General features: G+C 32.9%; 1 protein-coding gene across 8 annotated transcripts in view; it reads right to left on the bottom strand.

Moving 5' to 3' along the window:
- Nucleotides 1-20,970, bottom strand: part of SNTG1 (syntrophin gamma 1) — a 907,627-nt gene that overhangs the window by 205,738 nt on the left and 680,919 nt on the right. For all 8 annotated transcript variants that reach the window (XM_032421884.1, XM_032421883.1, XM_032421890.1 and 5 more), the window contains 3 exons: nucleotides 17,147-17,249; nucleotides 11,611-11,693; nucleotides 5,292-5,422 (listed from right to left, as the gene is read on the bottom strand). In XM_032421884.1, coding sequence (XP_032277775.1) covers nucleotides 5,292-5,422; nucleotides 11,611-11,693; nucleotides 17,147-17,249 — 317 coding nt within the window. The remainder of the gene's footprint in view (nucleotides 1-5,291; nucleotides 5,423-11,610; nucleotides 11,694-17,146; nucleotides 17,250-20,970) is intronic.

Genomic DNA, 20,970 nt, shown 5'->3' with positions numbered 1-20,970 from the left:
TAAATAAAACTCTCAAGCCTCAATAGTAAAAAAAAAAAAAAAAATAAGTGAATTACAATAGAGTCAAAAGACAAAGAAATTTCACCAAATTTCACCTTTGTCACATTTTGTGTGACAAAGGAGCACATGAAAAGATGTTCAACATAATTAGGATACGCAAATTCAGGTCACAGTGACATATTGCTACATACTTAGAATGAGAACTAAAAAGATGGCAATGACACCAAATGCTGGCAAAGATGTAGAGACACTAGATCACTCATACATGCTGGTGGGAATGTAGAATTATACAGCCAGTCTAAAAAACAGTGTACCTGTTTCTTATAAAACTAAATATGCATACAACTCAACAATTGAGCTCTTGAGCATTTACTCAAAGAAATGAAAATGTATGTTCATGTAAAAATCTATACACAAATGTTCATAACATCTTAATTTAGAATATCCCCAAACTGGAACACCCCAGATATCTTTCAAGGGGTGCATATTTTTAATATAGTATATCCATACCATGGAATACTATTAAAAATTAAAAAGAAATTAATGATTGAAAAATGCAACTACTTGGAATAATTACTAGAGAATTATGTTAAGTAAGAAAATTCAATCCATTAAGGTTACATAACGTAAGATTTCATTTATATAATATTCTTAAAATGACATAATAATAGAAGTGAAGAATAGATTAATAAATTGTCAGAGGTCAGGGGTATGTTGGGGAGAAGGATATTGGCATGGTTATAGAAGGGCAACAGAAAGGTTCTTATGGTTCTCAAGGAACTGTTCTTGATTGTGGATAAGAGAATGTGAACATGAGAAAAAATTCTATAGAGCTACACACACACACTCACACATGTGAAATCTGAATGAATGGTGGATTTTATCCATTTCCTGAATGTGGTATGGTACTATAGTTTTTCAAGAAGTTACCATTTGGGAAAATGGGTAAGGAATAAACAGAATCTCTGTATTATTTCATACAACTGCATGTGAAAATACAATTATCTCAAGATAAAATGTTTAATTATAAAAAACAAAAACCTAAAGGGTTGAATAGAAAACAAATACTAAGATGGTAGATATAATCCCAAAGATACCAGTAATTACAATAAACTAGACTAAATAATCCAACTGGAAGGTTAAGATTGTTGTTTTGGATTTAAAACAAGAAATAAAAGAAAAATAAATACTGCTCAGAAAGGACACATTTTGTAGAGTAAGACTAATGAAAGTTGAAAGAAATAGATAAAAGAATATATAATGTAAATATTAGCTGGTAGATATTCAGTGTAATTCTCGAAAGCAAGAAACAATTCCAGAGATATGGGACATTTCATAATGATAAAATTTTTGACATTACATCAAAAAGTCATAAGGTTCTAAATCTGCTTATATCCAATAATGTAAAATTAAATGTATACAATAAATATTGACACACTAAAAAGGAGAAACACACAAAGTCACCATCATAGTAGGAAAGTGAAATGCACCTTTCTCAATATGAACAAATATGACCTAGTTGAAATATGTACAATACTGCACTAAAGAAAATGACAATACCAATTCTTTTAAGTGCATGTAGAACATTTGGAACTATTCATACACTGGATGAAATTATTCTGCATGAAATTATACTGGAAAGTGATAACAAAAGAAATAATTAGAAAAATCCAAAAATATTTTGAAATTTTGCAATACACTTTTATCTAAAATATAGTCCATGAGTCAAAGAAGTAATTATAACAAAAATTAGAAAATATCATTAAATGAATACTAAAAAAAAAAAAAAGCCTCATGAATATCAACACTTGTGGACTTCCAATTCTGGGCAAGAAAAAGTAGCCCCATTTCTCTCAGATGCTCCCCAACACAACTAATGAACCTTGGACATACTCCAACAACAGGTATAGATGACGCTTGAAATGAAAAGGATAAGGCTGATTGCCTAGGGACCTTTGGACTTGAGGAATGACAAGGTGGTAAGTCTCATGGGTTTTCTTGCTGCCTCCCATACATCTTAGACAGTGTGCTCTAGAAGTCTGCAACCCAGAATCACTAAGAGCAAGACAAAAAAAGGGTTACAACAAAGTCTGTTCTCCCTAAAGGACTAGGGAATGAGTGCCCTAACCACATTCAATCTTTTTTGGAAACCTGCCCTAATACAATCAAGTATCAATGGAACCACTGTTCCATTTCCTCCAGGTTTCAGCAGGGCCAAGCAGGGAGCTAGTCCTCTACACCTCCTCTGATTCCATCACCTGGTGGTGTTCAAGGGACCATGCAGGAAGCTGATCTTCCAACCCCCATGTAAAAGAAGTAGGTAGCATTCCCATTTCCCTTGGGGTAATGTCACTGGGGTCTAGTGGGAAACTTAACCCCCATTCCCACCCTGTGGCAATTAAACTGAGTGAGGTGGCATGAAATGGAGTTAGTACTCTATCTCTCCTCCCATGCTAACCACCATGGCTTAGCCAGAAGCTTAGCCTCCACTGCCATCTGTCATCACCAAGGTGAAGTGAGGTGGTGGGAGGTGGGACTCCTTGCCCTCAGCTTTCCCTCCATCTCTGTCAGCAGGGTCTCATATGGAGAGCTGAGCTCTACCCCATCCTGTAGCAATAAAGCAACATGCATCAGTTCTGCCCCTCTACCTTCCCAGGTGACAGTAGGGTCAACTAGGGAAATAAGCTGACGCTCCACTCAAAGGCAATGCATGATCCAGTTGGCATCTGACTTTCACCAGGATTTAGTCAGAGGGACTGAGGAGTGTGGCAAACTTACACTTCAGTCATCTTTAATGAGGCAGTTTGAGTGGGCATTCAGGGAACTTAACATACACACCCACCCAGCCCTCACATTACATGTCAACAAAGGGATTACTTGCTTTAAAAAGGAGATTTAAAAAGAATCCAGAGTCTCATAATTTAATACCCAAAAAGTCCAGGATAAAATTTTTAAAAAATCACTGGTTTTATCACAACTTGAAAGATAAAAGACAATCCAAACACACAAATACTGAGATGAATGAGATACTGAAATTATCTGACAAGTATTTTAAAGCAGTCATCATAAAAATGCTTGAATAAGCAATTACAAGTGTTCTTAAAACAAATAAAAAATTAGAAAATACACACACACACACACACACACACACACACACTCCAAATGGACATGATAGAACTGAAAAACACATCAACAACAAAAAAAATAAAATCATGCCAAATGGATTCAATAGCAGAATGGAAACAAGAGGAGATAGAATCAGAGAACTTCAAGACCAATCAATAGAATTTACCCAGTCTGTATAGCAGAAACAAAGTTGATTGAAAAACAAAAGTATAAATTTTCAGGGATCTGTGGAAGAATAATATAAGAACTAAGATTGTATTAACAAAGTGACAGAAAAGAAAAGATACTGGGACCGACAAAGTATTTAAAGAAGTAATGACTGAAAAACATCATTTGCTGAAAAGTCATAAACATACAGATTTAAGAAGCTGAGTGAAGCCAGGAGAGAATAAACCCAAAGAAATCCATGCAAAGATACATCATAATTAAACTTCCGGAAACCAAAAAAAGAAAAAAAAGAAAGAAAGAAAAAGAAAAAAGAAAAAAAAAACTTTGAAAGCCAGAAGAAAGAAAGAACAAATTACTTATAGGGAAGCATCAATTCGAATGATCAGGGTGGCCCAAAGGCAGTGCATGACATTTTTCAGATACAAGGTAAGAATTGACAACTCTGATTTCTATATCCATGGAAACTATCCTTAGGAATGAAGATAAAAAAGATATTTTCAGACAAAGGAAATTAAGAGAATCTGACACAAATAAATCTACCTTTAAAGAACGGCTAAAAAAAAAAAAAACTTAAATAGAAAGGAAATGTTAACAGAAGACTTAAAACTTTAGAAAGAAAGAAGAATATTGGAACAGGTAAATCCTGGGTTAAATATAATAAACTATCCTTCTGTCCATAAGTTTTTAAGATCATTTTTGATTGAAGCAAAAATCATAATACCACCTGATATGGTGCTTGATATATATAGAAGAAATTAAGATATTTATGCTTACAAAGTGGCGGGGGGATTTAGGGACCTAACTATACTTCATTCAAAGTGATAAATCGTCAATACAGTGGTGTGATAAGATATGTATGTATATTGTAGTGCCTTGAGCAACCACTCAGAAAACTATACTAAATGATATACTGAAAAGCTATGTAAATACATCAAGATATAAACCTGAATTTCTGGGTATAGCTAGAGCAGACTTTGATGAAAATGTGCAGTTCTGACTACATAAATTAGCAAAGGAAGTCTGAAAAATTAGTGATCAAACCAAAGGTTAGGAAACCATGGCCTACAGACCAAGTCTCGCCTGACACCTGTTTTTATAAATAAAGTTTTATTGGAATACAGCCATACACATTCATTTATATTTTGTGTATGGCAGTTTTTATGAAACAAAGGCAGAATTCAATAGTTGTTACAGAGAAATTAGGCCTGCAAAGCCTAAAATATTTACTATACCACTTGTTACAGAAAAGTTTCAGGACACCTAGAACATCGATCTCAAGAAACTATAAAAACAAAATGTCAAGCCAAAGAATTTAAGGAATGAAAACAATCAAGAAAGAAGAAGAAACTCATTATTTATGACACATAATGAAGAGCTTCAGGACATCGCTAATAATCTACACTTATTTAAAAAGATAATATGAGAATATTATCAAGTGCATGAAAATTAAGTTTGCTATGTAAATGAACTATACAATTTCCTTGAAAAAAAAACAATTTACTAAAACTAAGATAAGAAATAAACTAAAAAAAAAACAACAATAAAACTCTATCTATTAAGGACACCAAATTGGGGGCCTGGGTGGCTCAGTTGGTTAAGTGACTGCCTTCAACTCTGGTCATGGTCTTGGAGTCCCAGTATTGAGTCCCAAATCAGGCTCCCTGCTCAGCAGGGAATCTGCTTCTCCCTCTGACCCTCCCCCTGCCTCAGTCTCTCTCTCTCTCTCATCCTCTCTCTCAAATAAATAAATAAAATCTTAAAAATAAATATAAAGACACTGAATCTATTACAGCAAGTTAGTAGAGTCAGGGCCTTAACTTAATGTTTTGTGTCATTGGATTCATAAATGTTTTACTGTGTTATACTATTTTTTTGTATTTCTTTCTACTATTAGAAATGTGGTGAGAATAAAAGTCATAAACTATATTATGTTAAAAGTTTAGTTGTAGGCCTCTTTGCAGTGAACAGAAAATCAGAATCTACTAGCATGAACTCACCGACTCAAATCTGTCCCAGGCACATACTGAGAGAAACGTGAATGAAGCAGCGGGATCAGCCTAAGGTCACACCATCGCTTTTCCCATCTCAAGCCTGGAGATGTTGGCCATGAAGAACATGACAATGTGTCCTGAAAAGAATACAAACAATCAGTATTCTTTTTTTCAGTTCTTTGTTTTGAGTTCCTATGTCACAAATACTTTTCATTTGGAGGGGATCATTTTTTCTCCTAAATAATCAAAAGACATTTATAGACTGCCTCAAAAAGGGATCCATATTCATTGCCAATAAAGTTGCATCTGTTAATTTCTTTATTAATGGCATTCTATAGGAAAGTGAGAAGGGAATCATTGAGATAAAGAATGATAGGGAAAGCATATGGAAAAAATGGAGTGGGGAGAAGGAAGAAAAAAATAGAAGGATGAAAGAACTGAATTCATTCAGGAATGGGAAATAAGGGGCAAGCTGTAACTGCAATGAAGTAGTAAGTGACAATAAAAAATAAGTTGTAGTTCATTCCATTAGCCAATATTTTCTGAGTATCTGCTAAGCACTAAACAATGTTATATAACTGCTTGTGATTTATCAGTTACTTGTAAATATTGAGTAGAATAAATATTCTTATAAAACAAATTTTAAAAACTACTCAAGGACATCTTTGTCTATTGTTGTAACTTCATGTTTAGAAAATCTTTGTATTTTCTTATATTGTTTTAAAGTCATGTTAAATCAACCAGTGCTGGTTTAAAATTACATGTATTTTAAGTTTCATTGGAAGTTTGGGTCTTTTTCCTTACATATAGAAGAAACATCTATTTGAATAAAATTTGGGCTTTTCACACTTGATGATGATTCATACTTCTTACATTATTTCAGCTTTACTTTAATATTTCTTCCTGGCAGTAGTATATGGAATAATGTTGATATTTAAGTTGGCATGGACTGTAAGGGGCCAAGGCACAATTTCATTTCTTTATACCTATAGATTCTATAATTTTTGAGTGATGATATTGGAAGGAAATCCTATTTTAGTCTAGATGTTAAAACTCCATTAGTATCAACATTATTATTAACATTTTCTTTTTTTTAAATGATTTTACTTTTAAGTAATCTCTACACCCAACATGGGGCCAGAAACCACAATCCCGAGATCAAGAATCACATGTTCCACCAAGTGAGCCAGTTAGGTGCCCCTAAGATTTTCTTTAAGATATTAATTTCTTCAGAATTGCTTAGGGGAAAAAATCTTCCATTATTTTTCACTGAAGGTTGAGTACTCTTTGGCATTATTATGTTATTGGTACCAATTGTGCCAATAAAAATCTACTAAATCCTTCGAGTTGTTGAGAACACTCTGGTAGGAAGGCAAGGTAGACTTGCAAAGACCATCCAATGAGGGGCCCCTGACTGGTGATTGGTCTCCAAGACCCCTAGCCTTTGATGCAACACCGGTGCCTTTCATGCTTATTTGGTGATTGCAAAGGCACAGACATAGGTTTCATGTTGATGTTTCTTCTGGCCTTGATGTCATATGTTATAGATGGTCAACATTTGAAACGGAGTCAGTTAGGTGGCAGTGCCACAAGGTGGGGAAGATTCAAGGTTTGAATCAAAATCAGACCACCTGGGTTCAAAAATGCCAATTTCCCAACTGACTAGTCCTTTAACCTAGGGGCAATTTATTTAAACTCTTGGTGCTTTATTGTGCTTATCTCCAAAGATAAGACTATCACAAGGCTTCTTCTCACAAAAGAAAAACCTGAAGCTTTTTTAGGCTCAGTAAATTATTGTTTCTCCACCTTTTTTGCATGAAGGCACTTGAAGAAACAATAATCCTGAGTGACACACTAGGGTAAAAAGACTAGGTTTCTGTGACCAGAACAGACTGTAGCAAGTGTTAAGTGTCCCAGGTCCCACCAAGCTGCCCTAAACTATTAAGCATTATGTCTGGAACCAACTAAAGGACCCCAGTGCACATGGTTCTCTCCTGAGAAGTTTTACAGTAAATAAATGGCTCAGGTCAGCCAGCCTGCAAATGACAGTGCCAGGCAGATTCATTCAGACCTAAAAGTCTCTATGATTCTAGAGCCATCATATCTATTATAGCACAACATTTACCATTCATAGTCAGAGGTAAAACCACGCAAAGAATAATTCAGATTTTTGTCTTGATTATTTCACAATTTTGCTGTGATTTTTGGCAAATTATTTAAAGATGGTTCTTCATCTTTCTTGAAAAACACAAATAGTTCCCCTCACTTTATATGTTCCATGAACAAATGTCATAGAAAGTGTAACAGAAGATAAAAGACTTAAGCAATGGAATATTGAGGACAATGATAATCACTAATAGATAAGTTTTAGAAATCATGTTTTATAAGACTTCATAGTCTTATATGAAATATTTCATATTTCATATATGAAAATACATGTGATCTTTGATGTGTCCTTGATGTAACATCTCAACTTGATACTTTTATGAAACAAAGTTGTCAAATGTCACTTTCTTTTATGTTTTCTCCTTATAAAAAATATGAAATAAGTCCCATTTCAGCTATTGAGTCAATCAGCATTAATGTATTTCATTTTACAGATGTTATTTATAATGTCCTTTGAAGATTATTTATCTTTATTTAATTATGAAAATTGAATATAAATTTGCTTTCTAGTTTTTTCTTTAACAGTAGTCTTAGAGTTATTTTTAATTATATATAAATGAGCTAAAAACAATGGTTTTTAGGGACGCCTGGGTGGCTCAGTCGGTTAAGCGGCTGCCTTCGGCCCAGGTCACGATGCCAGGGTCCTGGGATCGAGTCCCACATCAGGCTCCTTGCTCAGCAGGGAGCCTGCTTCTCCCTCTCTCTCCCTCTGCTTGTGCTCTGTCAAATAAATAAAATCTTAAAAAAAAAAAAATGGTTTTTACAGTTTTAAGGCTCATAACTACTTTTCAAGAGCTTTATTCTTCAATGTCAAGAATGTTGTTTCCTAGAATAGTAATAATGTGAATGGGAAAAATAATATTTACATAGTCTTTGCCTTTAAAATAGATTCTTTTCCCCAAACTTAACACATTTCAGGGTATATTGCCACACAATAACCTCAAGAACAATGATTATACCAAAATAGAATTGAATATAGAGCAAACTACTGATCCAGATTTTGTGAGGACTTGGCATAAAAAGTATTCATTAAAGGTATACAGTTAAGAAAAATGTTTCTCAGAATTTGGTTAGCTAATTATCTGAATGTAAGGTTCCTGGTGAGCACAAAACAAATTCTGTTCTTCCACAATGGGTGCAAACCACAGGACTCTTGTATACCCTAAAATTGGCAACCTAGAAGGACTAGACCATATTTTTAGTAAGATGGTGGAGTGATGTTAATATATTTTCCTATATGCTTAAAATGCTGTTTCAGAAAACAAAAGAGTGCCTACTTACTCAAAATTTGCTTCAGAGAATAATTAAGGCTTAAGAATTAAAAAATGGAGTTACCTGGGTCCAGGATAGAATTGAGGATTTAGACACATCAGAGAATTGAATGTTTCCCTTAAGGAGACTGTTTATAGTGTGCACACATTCTGTGGAAAAATATGTTTCTAAATTCATACTTCCTTCCCATTTCCCCCTGTTCATTGTTATTTAGTGATGGGTCAGAAGAAAACATGCCTTTGATTGCTCCTAATTTTATAAATCTCTGAGTAGAAATGTCCTTCACTCTCCATACCTGCCTCCAAGCCTATCACGATACAGAAGAGGAATACGGGATAGCACTGGACAGGTAATGGGGCCTGATGGGGCCTAAAGACTTACTCTCTTATAGGCATTAGAACAAAGATTTGGTTCATAGTCCCTCAATTTTTGTTGAGCTCAATTAAATCAGATATTCAAAGTCCTGAGTAGCCCTTCCCTCTGATATCAGAATGCTAATATCCATTGTTTTTTTCTGTTTCTATTATAGTTAATTTTATGCATTTGTCTATAGATCTGAATTTTAAACTTTTTGGGTCAGGACACACAATTAACTTCTCCCCATGGTATCTAGAAGAGTGTTTCCACAAAGCAGATTCTCAGTAAAAATTCATTTAATTGAAGCACATTGATTTTTTTTTTAATTTTTCATATACTTTATTTCAATTTACATATGTCTGGGCTCTTATTCTCTAAAATTTGATAAATATCATGAATTACCCTGCACCTTTTTAAAGATCTTCAGCAATGTCAAAATAATGTTCAATCCTAATGCTAAAAATGAAGGTAAAAATCCCTCTTGAAAATAGAAAGACCAATTCCTATAAGGGAAATTTACAATTTTTTTTTAAATTTTATAGAGAGGGATTTACTTGGAACAGTCATGTTATAGAATTACTCAGTGATTTTATTGCTTAATTATACCTTTCTAAAGGAGGACATGATAGCAAACAACAACATAGAGGCATGGTTCATGAAATTAAATCCACAGATGTTTTCATGTATGTCAACAAGATGAGTTAAAAACAAATTAGACTGATTCTTAGCTATAGCCCTTCCATACTGACTTCTCTACTTCTAATTATTATAGAGGAGTCCAAAGGTAATAGGACAAGAATTAGAATAAAAATATGACTAAACAGTTTCCTCCCATTCTGAAGTAAAAGAGCTCTTCCTTCCTGTCTGAGGAGCAGAGCTGAGATGGAACTTTTGTGTCAATGATATGTGAAGGGAAATTTCTCAGGAGAAACGTGTGAGGACTGAGGGAAGCAGTGGATGAGACAAGGAACAACCTTGCCAGAGATGTGGGCTCCTGAAGGTCTCAAGTTGTTGGCTGCAGCCATACCCTGGGAGGGAGTGGTGATTCCGGAGAGGTCATCAGTGAATGGGGTGGGTTGGGGGCGGGGGGTTGGGTAACCAGCACTCACAGCAGCCTGGGGTAGGTCTGCCCAGTAAAGCGGACTGGAAAGGCGTCAAAAGCACCGAGAGCATCTAGATTGTAAGGAAAGAAGGTGAGCAGTTTCTGAAGTAAGAGGTAAAGATTTGGCTGGAGATTGTAAGAAGTCTGTAGAATTAAGAAGCTTGCTAGCGGCCGCACAGAATGTATATATTCATTGATTCATTAGGAAATTGATGTTTAAGTCAGATCTTGCCCTCTTCTGAAGATCAGTGTTTTAAGTATTATCTATAATGTGACAATTATTTCTCTGGCAACAAAAATAAAAGAGATCAGATGAAATACACCCAGATGTGGTTGGTTTATGCGGGTAGAGATAAACCTTGGTCTTGCCAAGGATTCCTCTTTAGGAACAAAGAAATAATAAAATTTAAAAGGACTTGGGTACCTAAGGCACACAGGTAAGGAATACTACTGGTGCACTGAGGTACAATGAAGGCTGGAGATGCTCAAAAGGAGTACTTTGAGGTAAAGTGCCACAGTTAGGTCAAGAATTTCAAGTGAAAGATGAATCTTTTAAGTCAGAAGCTATGTGTGTTTTTTACATATCCTAATATGTAGAATAGAAAAATAAAATTCTACTTAATATCAGCACTACTGCTACTCTCCATGTTTGTGATCCCAGGGAAAATTTGTTAGATTCACATATAACCTGAAAGAACTGTTTTGTCTTTAGCATGTGTGAGTGTTTTGAAGGGTGAAATATAAGGAGTTTCAAACATATTTATAAAAAAAAAAAAAAATCCAAAAAGCAAAAAAAATCTGTTTACTCCACATTACATGTGGAAAAGAAAATTTAACATTTTATTAAATGTATATAAAACAAACATGCCAATTTTATCAGTGATTAAATACATGTATAGTTTAACATTTGTGACATTTTAACATGATGTTAGATTATTCTCTCTTTGCATTAATTTCCTGGTATGCCTGCAGATTGTTTAGAAATCCTACCAAATGGAAAATTAAACAGCCACTTTCAGCTAAATGATTTCAAAAGAAAAATGATAAAAATCATGTCAAATCATTTAGAGCATGAAATTACATACAGTGTACACTGTTATAAAATGATTATGTGATGTTATGTGTGAACTCACTAAGTTAAGTCTCTATAGCTTACAAAAGGCTTAATGCAGACTTGAGAGGAGAAAAATGACATTAAAAAATATTTATTTATTTTTTCCTTCCTGGCTTATCTTAACTCCTAACTCTTAAAGGATGAAGCAAACAAGGATCTCAACTATATCAGAGCAACGAGATTCATTAGCAGTTTTTGCAAACTATGACTATTCACATAGATAATATATATATATATTCAATATATATTTTATATATTACTCTTTTCTTTGTGTTATCTCCTTATTAATCTGAACTATGCCTTGGTCATCTTACTGTATTGTTGGGATGATAGTTGAGATGCAAGCCACTGTCACAAAGTGGAGAGGAGGTGCCACTGCTCTGGTCACTTGGAGCACCTGCAGGAAAAAAATCACAACACCCCACTGGTTAGAACACCAAAATATTCTAGACTGATGCATTCTACATTATATTTTTCCATATACTCAGTAATGTCAAGAAAATCAGGCAGTAAAATTAATTTTTATTTCACTTATATGAAAGCCAGAGTTTTGCAAGTAGGCTAAGTGACTAAAGTGGGACCCTGAAAGAGAACCATGTATTGATCTTTGAGTTCAGATATACTGCAAGGCTTTATTAATAAAAACATATAACCTTATAAAATTATTATTTCATTTCATTATCCAAAGTGACCTACACTTATGAACCATACTTATAATTGTGCAGAATTCGGTTTGTCTACAAAATTCTATTTATTGTTATGTTTCAACCTACTGATAAGTCATATTTTTAGATACCATAATTTTCCATGATGCAAAAAAAGTGTGTATGGGCTCTTTACAAATGCTCTTGGTATATGCTATAGTTGGAAATGACTTCATTCATGCTATGTAAATTGGTGAAATTGAAACTAAAAATCTTCATATCAGATTCTCATAAGAAACTTATTAATATCTATCTCTAAATATGAGTATCATATGTCTTAAACAGATTTCACAATTCAGTAATTTTTACAGTTAGGATTAGAATACATATTTCTTGATTTTTGGTTAATTGCTTTTTTTGGAAAACATATATTTTGAAGGTGCTGATATTGATAAATATGCATTATTAATATAATTGACTCTCAATTTTTACTTGAGATATTATACTTAAAACATCAGAGGTCATAGGTAACACTCTTAAAATTAAAATGTTGAAAAAAAAAGTGATTTTGTTCTCCTTTTTAATCACTCTAAAGTTTCATAGCTTTCCTGGTGTTAAGAAGGGGATCACAGGCTTTTCTACCAAACTAGCATGAATATAGTTTTTCACTTTTTTTTTCTTATAGCTTTTCACTTTTTAAATCTTAACAATTTCATACTTTGTTTTAGATAATTTTTTCTTTTGATATTTATCTGCATTTATCTCTTATGAGACAATATTTTAATATATAAACATATTACTTTAAAATGTATATACATTTTGAACAGAATAAAATGATATGTCAAGTTTTGTGACAGATCCAAAGCAGTCTTTTGAGTGAAATTCAAAGCTCTGTGAATTGTCTAAGACTGTTGAATCACAGACCTGTACCTCTGAAACAAATAATACATTATATGTTAAAATAAAAAAACGAAGAAGATAGCAGGAAGGGAAAAATGAAGGGGGGGGAATCGGAGGGGGAGACAAACCATGAGACTATGGACTCTGAGAAACAAACTGAGGGTTCTAGAGAGGAGGGGGGTGGGAGGATGAGTTAGCCTGGTGATGGGTATTAAAGAGGGCACGTATTGAATAGAGCACTGGGTGTTATAAGCAAACAATGAATCATGGACCACTACATCAAAAACTAATGATGTAATGTATGGTGATTAACATAACATAATAAAATAAAATTTTAAAAAATTTAAAAAAGAAATTCAAAGATTTAAATGTATACAGAAAAGAAAGGTACAAACACAATGATCTATAGTTTCATCTTAAGAAGTTAGAGATGAAAGAGCAAATTATATCAAAGTAAAGAAGACAGAAAATAATAAAAAAGAAGTGGAAAATAGTAAGAATCTGAACAAAATAATAGACAAAATTAACCAAGACAAAAATGGGTTCTTTGGAAAGATTAATAAAGCTCATCGCAAAAATTTAAAAAAAAAATAAAAAAATAAAAAAAAATAAAAAAAGGGGCGCCTGGGTGGCTCAGTCGTTAAACGTCTGCCTTCGGCTCGGGTCATGATCCCAGGGTCCTGGGATCGAGCCCCACATCGGGCTCCCTGCTCGGCGGGAAGCCTGCTTCTCCCTCTCCCACTCCCCCTGCTTGTGTTCCCTCTCTCACTGTGTCTCTCTCTGTCAAATAAATAAAATATTTAAAAAAATAAATAAATAAATAAAGCTCATAGCAAAAATGATGTAGTAAAAGAGTGAGAAAATACAAGTTATTAATATCAGGAATGAAGAAGGTGGTATTACTGCAAGCCAGCAAACATTAATAGAAATGATAAAAGGATATGATGAATAATTTCATGTAAATAAATTCATAACTTAGTTAAAATGGAAAAAAAAGTCTTGAAAAACATTTTACCAAAACTTATATAAGAAGAAAAAGTATCAGAAAAAGTCCTATAAGAATTCAAGAGATGAATTCATACAAAATAAAAATTATAATTCTAAGGTGTTGTTGCCTTTTGGTGAATTTATTAAATTATTTAAGAAAAATATATTACTACTGGTAAGTAACATCTTTGTGGAAATAAAGGAGTTACTACTCCACCAGTTACATGAAGACATTAAAAACCCTGGTACCAAAATCGCACTAAAACTTTACAAAAATGTACATATGAATATCCCTCATGGACATATTTTTTTTAAGTTTTTCTTATTTGTTTATATATTTATTTATTTGAGAGAGAGCGAAAGAGAGAGAGAGAGAGAACGAGCAGGGGGGAAGGGCGGAGGGAGAGGGAGAAGCAGACTGCCCACTGAGAAAGGAGCCCAATGTTCCCTAATCTTGAGCAGGACCCTGGGATCATGACCTGAGCAGAAGGCAGACGCTTAACTGACTGAGCCACCCAGGTGCCCCGCATATATCTATATTTTTAAGTCTTAATGTTTTAGCAAATTGAAACCAGCAATACATTAAAAAAAAAAACAAAAAACTTAACATTTCATGACCAGTGGTGTTTATCCTAGGAATTCAGGCTTAATTTGGCATTCAAAATAAATATTTAAAAATTCACCATATCAGCAGAATAAACAAAAATGATTAAAAATATAATATCTCAATGGATGTAAAAAATATTCATGACAATTCAACATCAACTTATGTTAAAAAGAAAAAGAAAAATCCTCAGTAACCCAGGAATAAAAGAACATCAACCTAATAAAGGGCATGTGTGAGCAACTATGGCTAATATAATACTTAATGGTAAAAGACTGGAAATTTCTCCTCTAATATCTTCAGCAAGAAAAAGATGTCTATTCTCAGTACTTTATATAACATTTTACTGGAAGTCCTAACCATTGCAATGGTCAAGAAAAATGAATTTAAAAAATATAGATTGGAAAGAAAGAAGCAGAATTCATTATTTGCAAATAACATAACTGTAAGTAGAAAGTGTTAAAGAATATAACAAAAATCCTACAGAACTAATAGAAAGTTAAGCCTATGATGCAGAATAAGTGTATGTATAAAAATAAACTGTACTTCTATGTGTTAGCCACAATAACTGGACAATTAAATTTTTTAAAATACCATTTACAGTAGAATAAAAAATGCTTAGAAATAAATTTAATAAAAGATACACATGACTTTCCCACTGAAAACACTAAAATGTTGCTGAGAAAAATTAAAACATAAATAAATAGAAAGTTATATCATGTTCATGGATTGAAAGATTTAAAGTTGTTAATATGTTAATTCTCAAAATTATCTATAAATCCAACTTAGTCCCATTCAGAATCATAATTGGATTTTGTAGAAATTGACGTGCTATTTTTAAAATATACACAGTAATGTAAAGGGTCTACAATAGGTAAATAATCTTGAAAAATTGCAAAATTGGAAAACCTATCCTTGGTGATCAACACTGTAGTTATGGTGAAAAAATGGACACAAAAATTAATGGAAATAAGAAAGTCATTTCTTGATTCTAAATTCCTAGCTCAGACTCAAAAATTAATTAATATAAGATGGATTCTAAACTTAAACATAAAACCCAATGTCATAAAGCTTCTAGGAAAAATGTAGGAGAATCTCCTTGCAACCTTGGAGTAGGCAAATATTTCTTATAGAAATATCTTCTAGAGAAGATATAGAAAACAATAACCATATGCAAAAGAAAAACAACAAAATAGTAAATTAGACTTTGTCAAAAAAAACTTCTGCAAACCTAAGACACTTTTAGGTAAAATATGTAGTTATGTATAGACTGAGAGAAAATATTTGTGATACATATAGCTGACAAAGATTATATACAGAATATTTTCTTAAACTCCTGCAGTACAATTTTATAAAGACATACCAATAGAAAAACGGGCAAAACTTGAGCAGACACCTTACAAAATAATATATGCAAATCTCTAATAATAAATGCAAATGGTACATGATAAAGAGCTGATCATAATTAGTCTTCAGGAAATGCAAATTATAACTATAATAAACTACCTCTGCACACTCGATAGAATATCTAAAAAAAAAAATCCTTGATCATAAAATATTGGGATAAGTGTAGAGCAACCAGAATTCTCATACATTGCTGGAGCAGAGAGTAAGAGGTTTTTAAATATATGTCCAATTTAGAAATATTTTTTGGCAATTAGTTAACAAGTTAATTATATATCTACCTGGTGACTTAGCAATTCCACTCCTAAGTACTTATGGTAGTGACATAAAATTGGAAGACTTTCAAAAGCCTTAGACAAGAATGTTCATAATAGCTTTATTTATAGTGCCAAACTACAGGAAACAGCTCTGTTATCTATCAATAGGAGAATGATTAGCAAATTTTAGTATATTCATCTAATGGAATATTACACAGCAATGTAAATGAACAAACATCTGAAAATCACACAAGTGATTTTCATTATGAAAGAAGCCAGACATAAAAGAGTAAATACAATATAATTCCATTCTAAAAAAGTTCTAGAAGAAGCAAAAAGAAATATGATGCTAAGAAATTAAATTAATGGCTATTTCTGTGGGTGTCATTTATTGAGAAGAGGCACAGAAGGACCTTTCTGTGATTTAAGGCATGTAGATTAAGCAAATGTGTGCATTGTCAGAACCAATCCAATTGTTCATTTAGGAGCTTTGCATTTCATTGCATGCAAATTATGCCTCAAAGATATATTCTTCTTTGATTTTTAGCAAAAATGTTAGATGATATTTTCTTTCTTAATGTAGAAACTGATACAGAGATTTTTAAGTAACCCTTAGGAGTTTCCACATAGACTGGTGCTTCCTTCAATCTCCCTAGCCTCATCAGGATGACTTAAGTGTAAGTGCTTGTTTATTAAGTCCAGTAGCTAAATAACAGTATATAATTCTACAAGTTAGAGAAAATATATTAATCAAATATTGTGAATGAAATATAATAGAGATACAAAATGTATGCAGTTGATATGATACTATTTTTACAATAAATGTCTCCAATTATAGGTTAGCAAATAACTGTAAATGTGAATACATTCTGAAACAAAAATAACATCTGCTCCCTTTGCATAAGCATTCATAGAATGCTTTGTGATATAAAAATATTTGTATTCAAGCAGAAATCCCAACTTTTAAAAAATTACCAATTACTGTCAGGAAATAATGGTTTAGAAAATAAATATAATGATGTGAGCATTTTACCTATACTTCATAAATGCTTACATGCACAATCTTCATTCAGTGGGAGTTTGAGGAAAGCAGGTGCTCTTTTTAAAAATGACACTGTTAGGGTCACTTCTTCTCCAGCGTTCCGAAGCACCTGAACCTAAAATAAAACCAAAGGAAAATGATACTTTATTGCTATGGGCACAAAGTATTTTATATGATTGCAAAACCTTGAAATGATTCGTTGTCTTTTCCACCCCTCTTTTTTCCGTAGTGGTCAGAAACATTTTATTCAAGATAGGGGGAATGAATTATGTAACATTGTAGGAATACAGCCATCATGTTCTTCCTCTTCCCAACATTTGGTGGTCCCCTGTTCACTCACAGTGTCATCATCTTCCATTCATATTTATAGAGGTCTCTTAGTATTTGGTGTGTATTAGGCAATATGAAAGATTATGACATCTACAGAAAGATGTAGTGCTCAAGCCACTGTGTCATAAATTTAATAATATTTACTGAACCTCTATTATACACTACTTGGAGATATAAAAATAAATGACCCTGCAGGTGCTGATGAATGAGCTAATTCACATTAAACAAAATTGGCCCAATTCAGTCAAGCACTTTTGCAAAAAAAAAATAAATAAATAGGTATTATTTTCCTATTATATCATTGCATATTTTATTCTCCTTTCCCTGCAAACTTGGAATAATGGTGGAGACTGTTATCATCAACTCTCAACACTTTTCAAATTATAGAATAGGTCTAATTCTACCAGTTAAAATAATGTCAATTTCTTCAAAAATTGTATCAAAACAATTGTAAGAAATACTAGAAGAAGTACAGGAAGCTGAGGAGTTATCCATAACAAACATACGTAGAAAAGATATAGGCATATTTATAGTTTTGAAATCTCACATCAGCCAAGAGGAGAATTACGAATAATTAGTGAAGAGACAGTTATTAAACATGGGGATACAGCTTGTGACTAAACATCTAGAAAAAAATGCTCCACCTCCAGTAATTAGAGAATTGGCTATCAAAAGGATTTAGAATGACTTTGGGGCTGCAGAAGATGGATTGGCTTCATCTTCCCCTGCTCCTCTTCAGTGACTATAAACACTCAAAAACCTGCAAGATACAACTGAAATGCAAGTCAAACTCTGACAGGTAGAAAGAGAAAAGAAGAACTAGTTAGGAATCCCAGGATTGATGGAGCAGCACAGAGGAGGGGTGTTTTAGATTCTCCCACCCAACAGAGGGATTTCTACCCACTGGAGGATAAAGAGTCCCTTTGTCCACTTAGTGGCACAAGGGGGCCCAGCCTGAGAAATCTCCTTTCACCTCCTCAAACAGCATCAGCAAGGAACGGTGGGAAATCAATTAGACCAAAGAAGCCAAACAGGCTCTAAAAAGTATATTGTCGATGGAACCACAGTCCACAAAATTAGGCTAGGACCTGTATGGTAAATAGAGTGAATTCCTGCTAAAAAGAAAAAAAAAAGTCTTACATAAGAAGCACAGGCTCAACATAATAAGCAAGGTGGCTAAGATACAATAAAATAACACATCTCACTAAAAACCAGAAAAATCACAATTTGAATGAGAAAATATAGCTAACTCCAACTAGATGAATTACAAACTGGTATTATCTGATAAGGTTTTAAAGCCACCTTAATAAAAATGTCAGCAAGAAATTAGTCTCTTGAATCAAATGAAAAATTACAAAATCTCAGCAAAGAAATGCAAATTGTGAAAAAGAACCAAATAGAACAATAGAACTAAAAACAGCATTAACATAAATTAAAAAAAAAACATATTGGATTGGCTCAATAATACAGCGAAGATGACAGAAGTTAGAATCAGTAAACTTGAGCACAGAACAATAAAATTCACCCACTCACATGCAGGAAAAAATAATGTATTTCATCACATTAAAGGTAGAAAAAAAAAGGTTTAAAAATGAAAAAAATATATAGTCATTTAAATAGATGCAAAGACGAATTTAATAAAATACATTTGATAAAAATTCATAGAAAACTGAGTATACAAAAGAGTATCTTCATATTAGAAAGAGGATATAGAAATATCTTTAAGAAACATCATCGTTAATGGTGATTTATTAAGACATTTCTCTCTGAGATCAGAAATGAGACAAAAATGTCTACTATCTCATTTTCCTTAATCTTTCTTCAGGTCTTATTGCAATAAGGCAAGAAGAGAGCTAATAAAATGCCCAAGAATTGAAAGAAGAAATGAAACTGTCATTATTCAGAGATAAGATAATTTTGAGCATAGGAAATCCTTGGGAATCTATAGACATTATTACATGAGACATTACCAGTTGAGTTACTAAGGGAGTTCAGCATGAAATAGTATAGATACAAAGCAATACACTGTTAGAAAGAAAACCATAGGCCCCAAATGGAGTCATATATGTTAGGTTATCACCAAATCAGAGCTTAATACCTAATCTAATTGCAATTTCAAACTCTCCCAAAAATACAGTCTTAAATAGACAGGAGTTTTCTGGTCAGCACCATGGAGGTAATCTGTCACATGGGCCTTCTCCAACCCCCAAAGGAAGATGAAGTAATCCATCTACTAAGGCCTCTTGCCCTTCCTCCTAAAGGAAGATGATCCTGCCTCAAACAATACTTTCTCTTTTTTTCTTTTCTTTTTTTTCTTTCTTTCTTTTTTTTTTTTTTTTTTTTTACTAATTCTCCCTCCCCTTGTCTGCCTATAAAATCCTTCCATTTTATAAGCAGGAGCTCTTGGAGCTCCTTTCTACTTGCTAGATGGGATGCTGCCTGATTCATAAATGGCTTAACAAAGTGAATTAGATTTTCAAATTTACTTGTTTAGATTTTGTTTTTTAACAATACAAAGGTCAACTGATTTTGATTCAATATCAACAAACAAATATAACAATTTTTAAATAATGTCAGACTATGCTGTCATGGATCACTAAAGGTAATACTATAAAGATATCAATTCCCTCCTACTTTTCTATAAATGCAAGACAATCCTTTTCAAGTTCCCAATGTCTTTTCTTTTATTCAATTTTTGGCTTAGTATGAATTTATGAACTTGCCTTATGTTTTGCATTGACATTTAACACTGATATAATCATTATTATATAACTGTATTGAGAGTTCATTAGTCAGTGAAATATATGGGATGGTGGAACACAATAGGTCAATACTTATATTCTATAGTAAATGTACAACAAATAATTTCTATCATTAAATAATAAAGAACAGTATGAGCATCTTAAGGGTAAATATGAGAATAAACAGGTATAAGTTAAATATGGTTGCCTCAGAAATAAGAAACGGACAACTCATTTACATGTGTACTTCAATCTTGAAGTTTTATTCAAGTATAATTGAGAAAAAATATATAGATTTTTATATAATATATAATAATTTAAAATCTCACCCTAGGGGATAACTTAGTTTTGTTCTTAATAAAAGGTCAATTGTGGTTATCTTTCTGGCCAATCACAAGTTCAAATCCTTGACACATACACATTTCTTAATAAATGCAGGAATATTCATTTTTTCAGTGAACAGGTTTGAGATAATGTGTTTTTAAATTTTTTCTCAGCTTTGCTACTATGCTTTGAATGCATATTTCATCAGCCTGATACTGTCAGGTTGAAAAATATAGGTTCTACATCATGAATAATGATGGATGTCATCTTCCTGCAAAATCAGAAATCTGTACCAATAAATCCAGTTGTCTTTTTCATTATCATTCACATTTTATGATGCAAATCAAAAGTACATTTTGATCTGATCATGGGTTATCATGATTATTCTATCATATTGCCTTGGGTGTGTATGTGAGCAAAGTGTGAGAGATAGGTAAAGTA

This window comes from Phoca vitulina, unplaced genomic scaffold (genome assembly GCF_004348235.1).
Source record: "Phoca vitulina isolate PV1807 unplaced genomic scaffold, GSC_HSeal_1.0 scaffold25, whole genome shotgun sequence".
In the NCBI taxonomy this organism is placed as follows: domain Eukaryota; kingdom Metazoa; phylum Chordata; class Mammalia; order Carnivora; family Phocidae; genus Phoca; species Phoca vitulina.
This window is presented reverse-complemented; position numbering and strand designations above follow the sequence as displayed.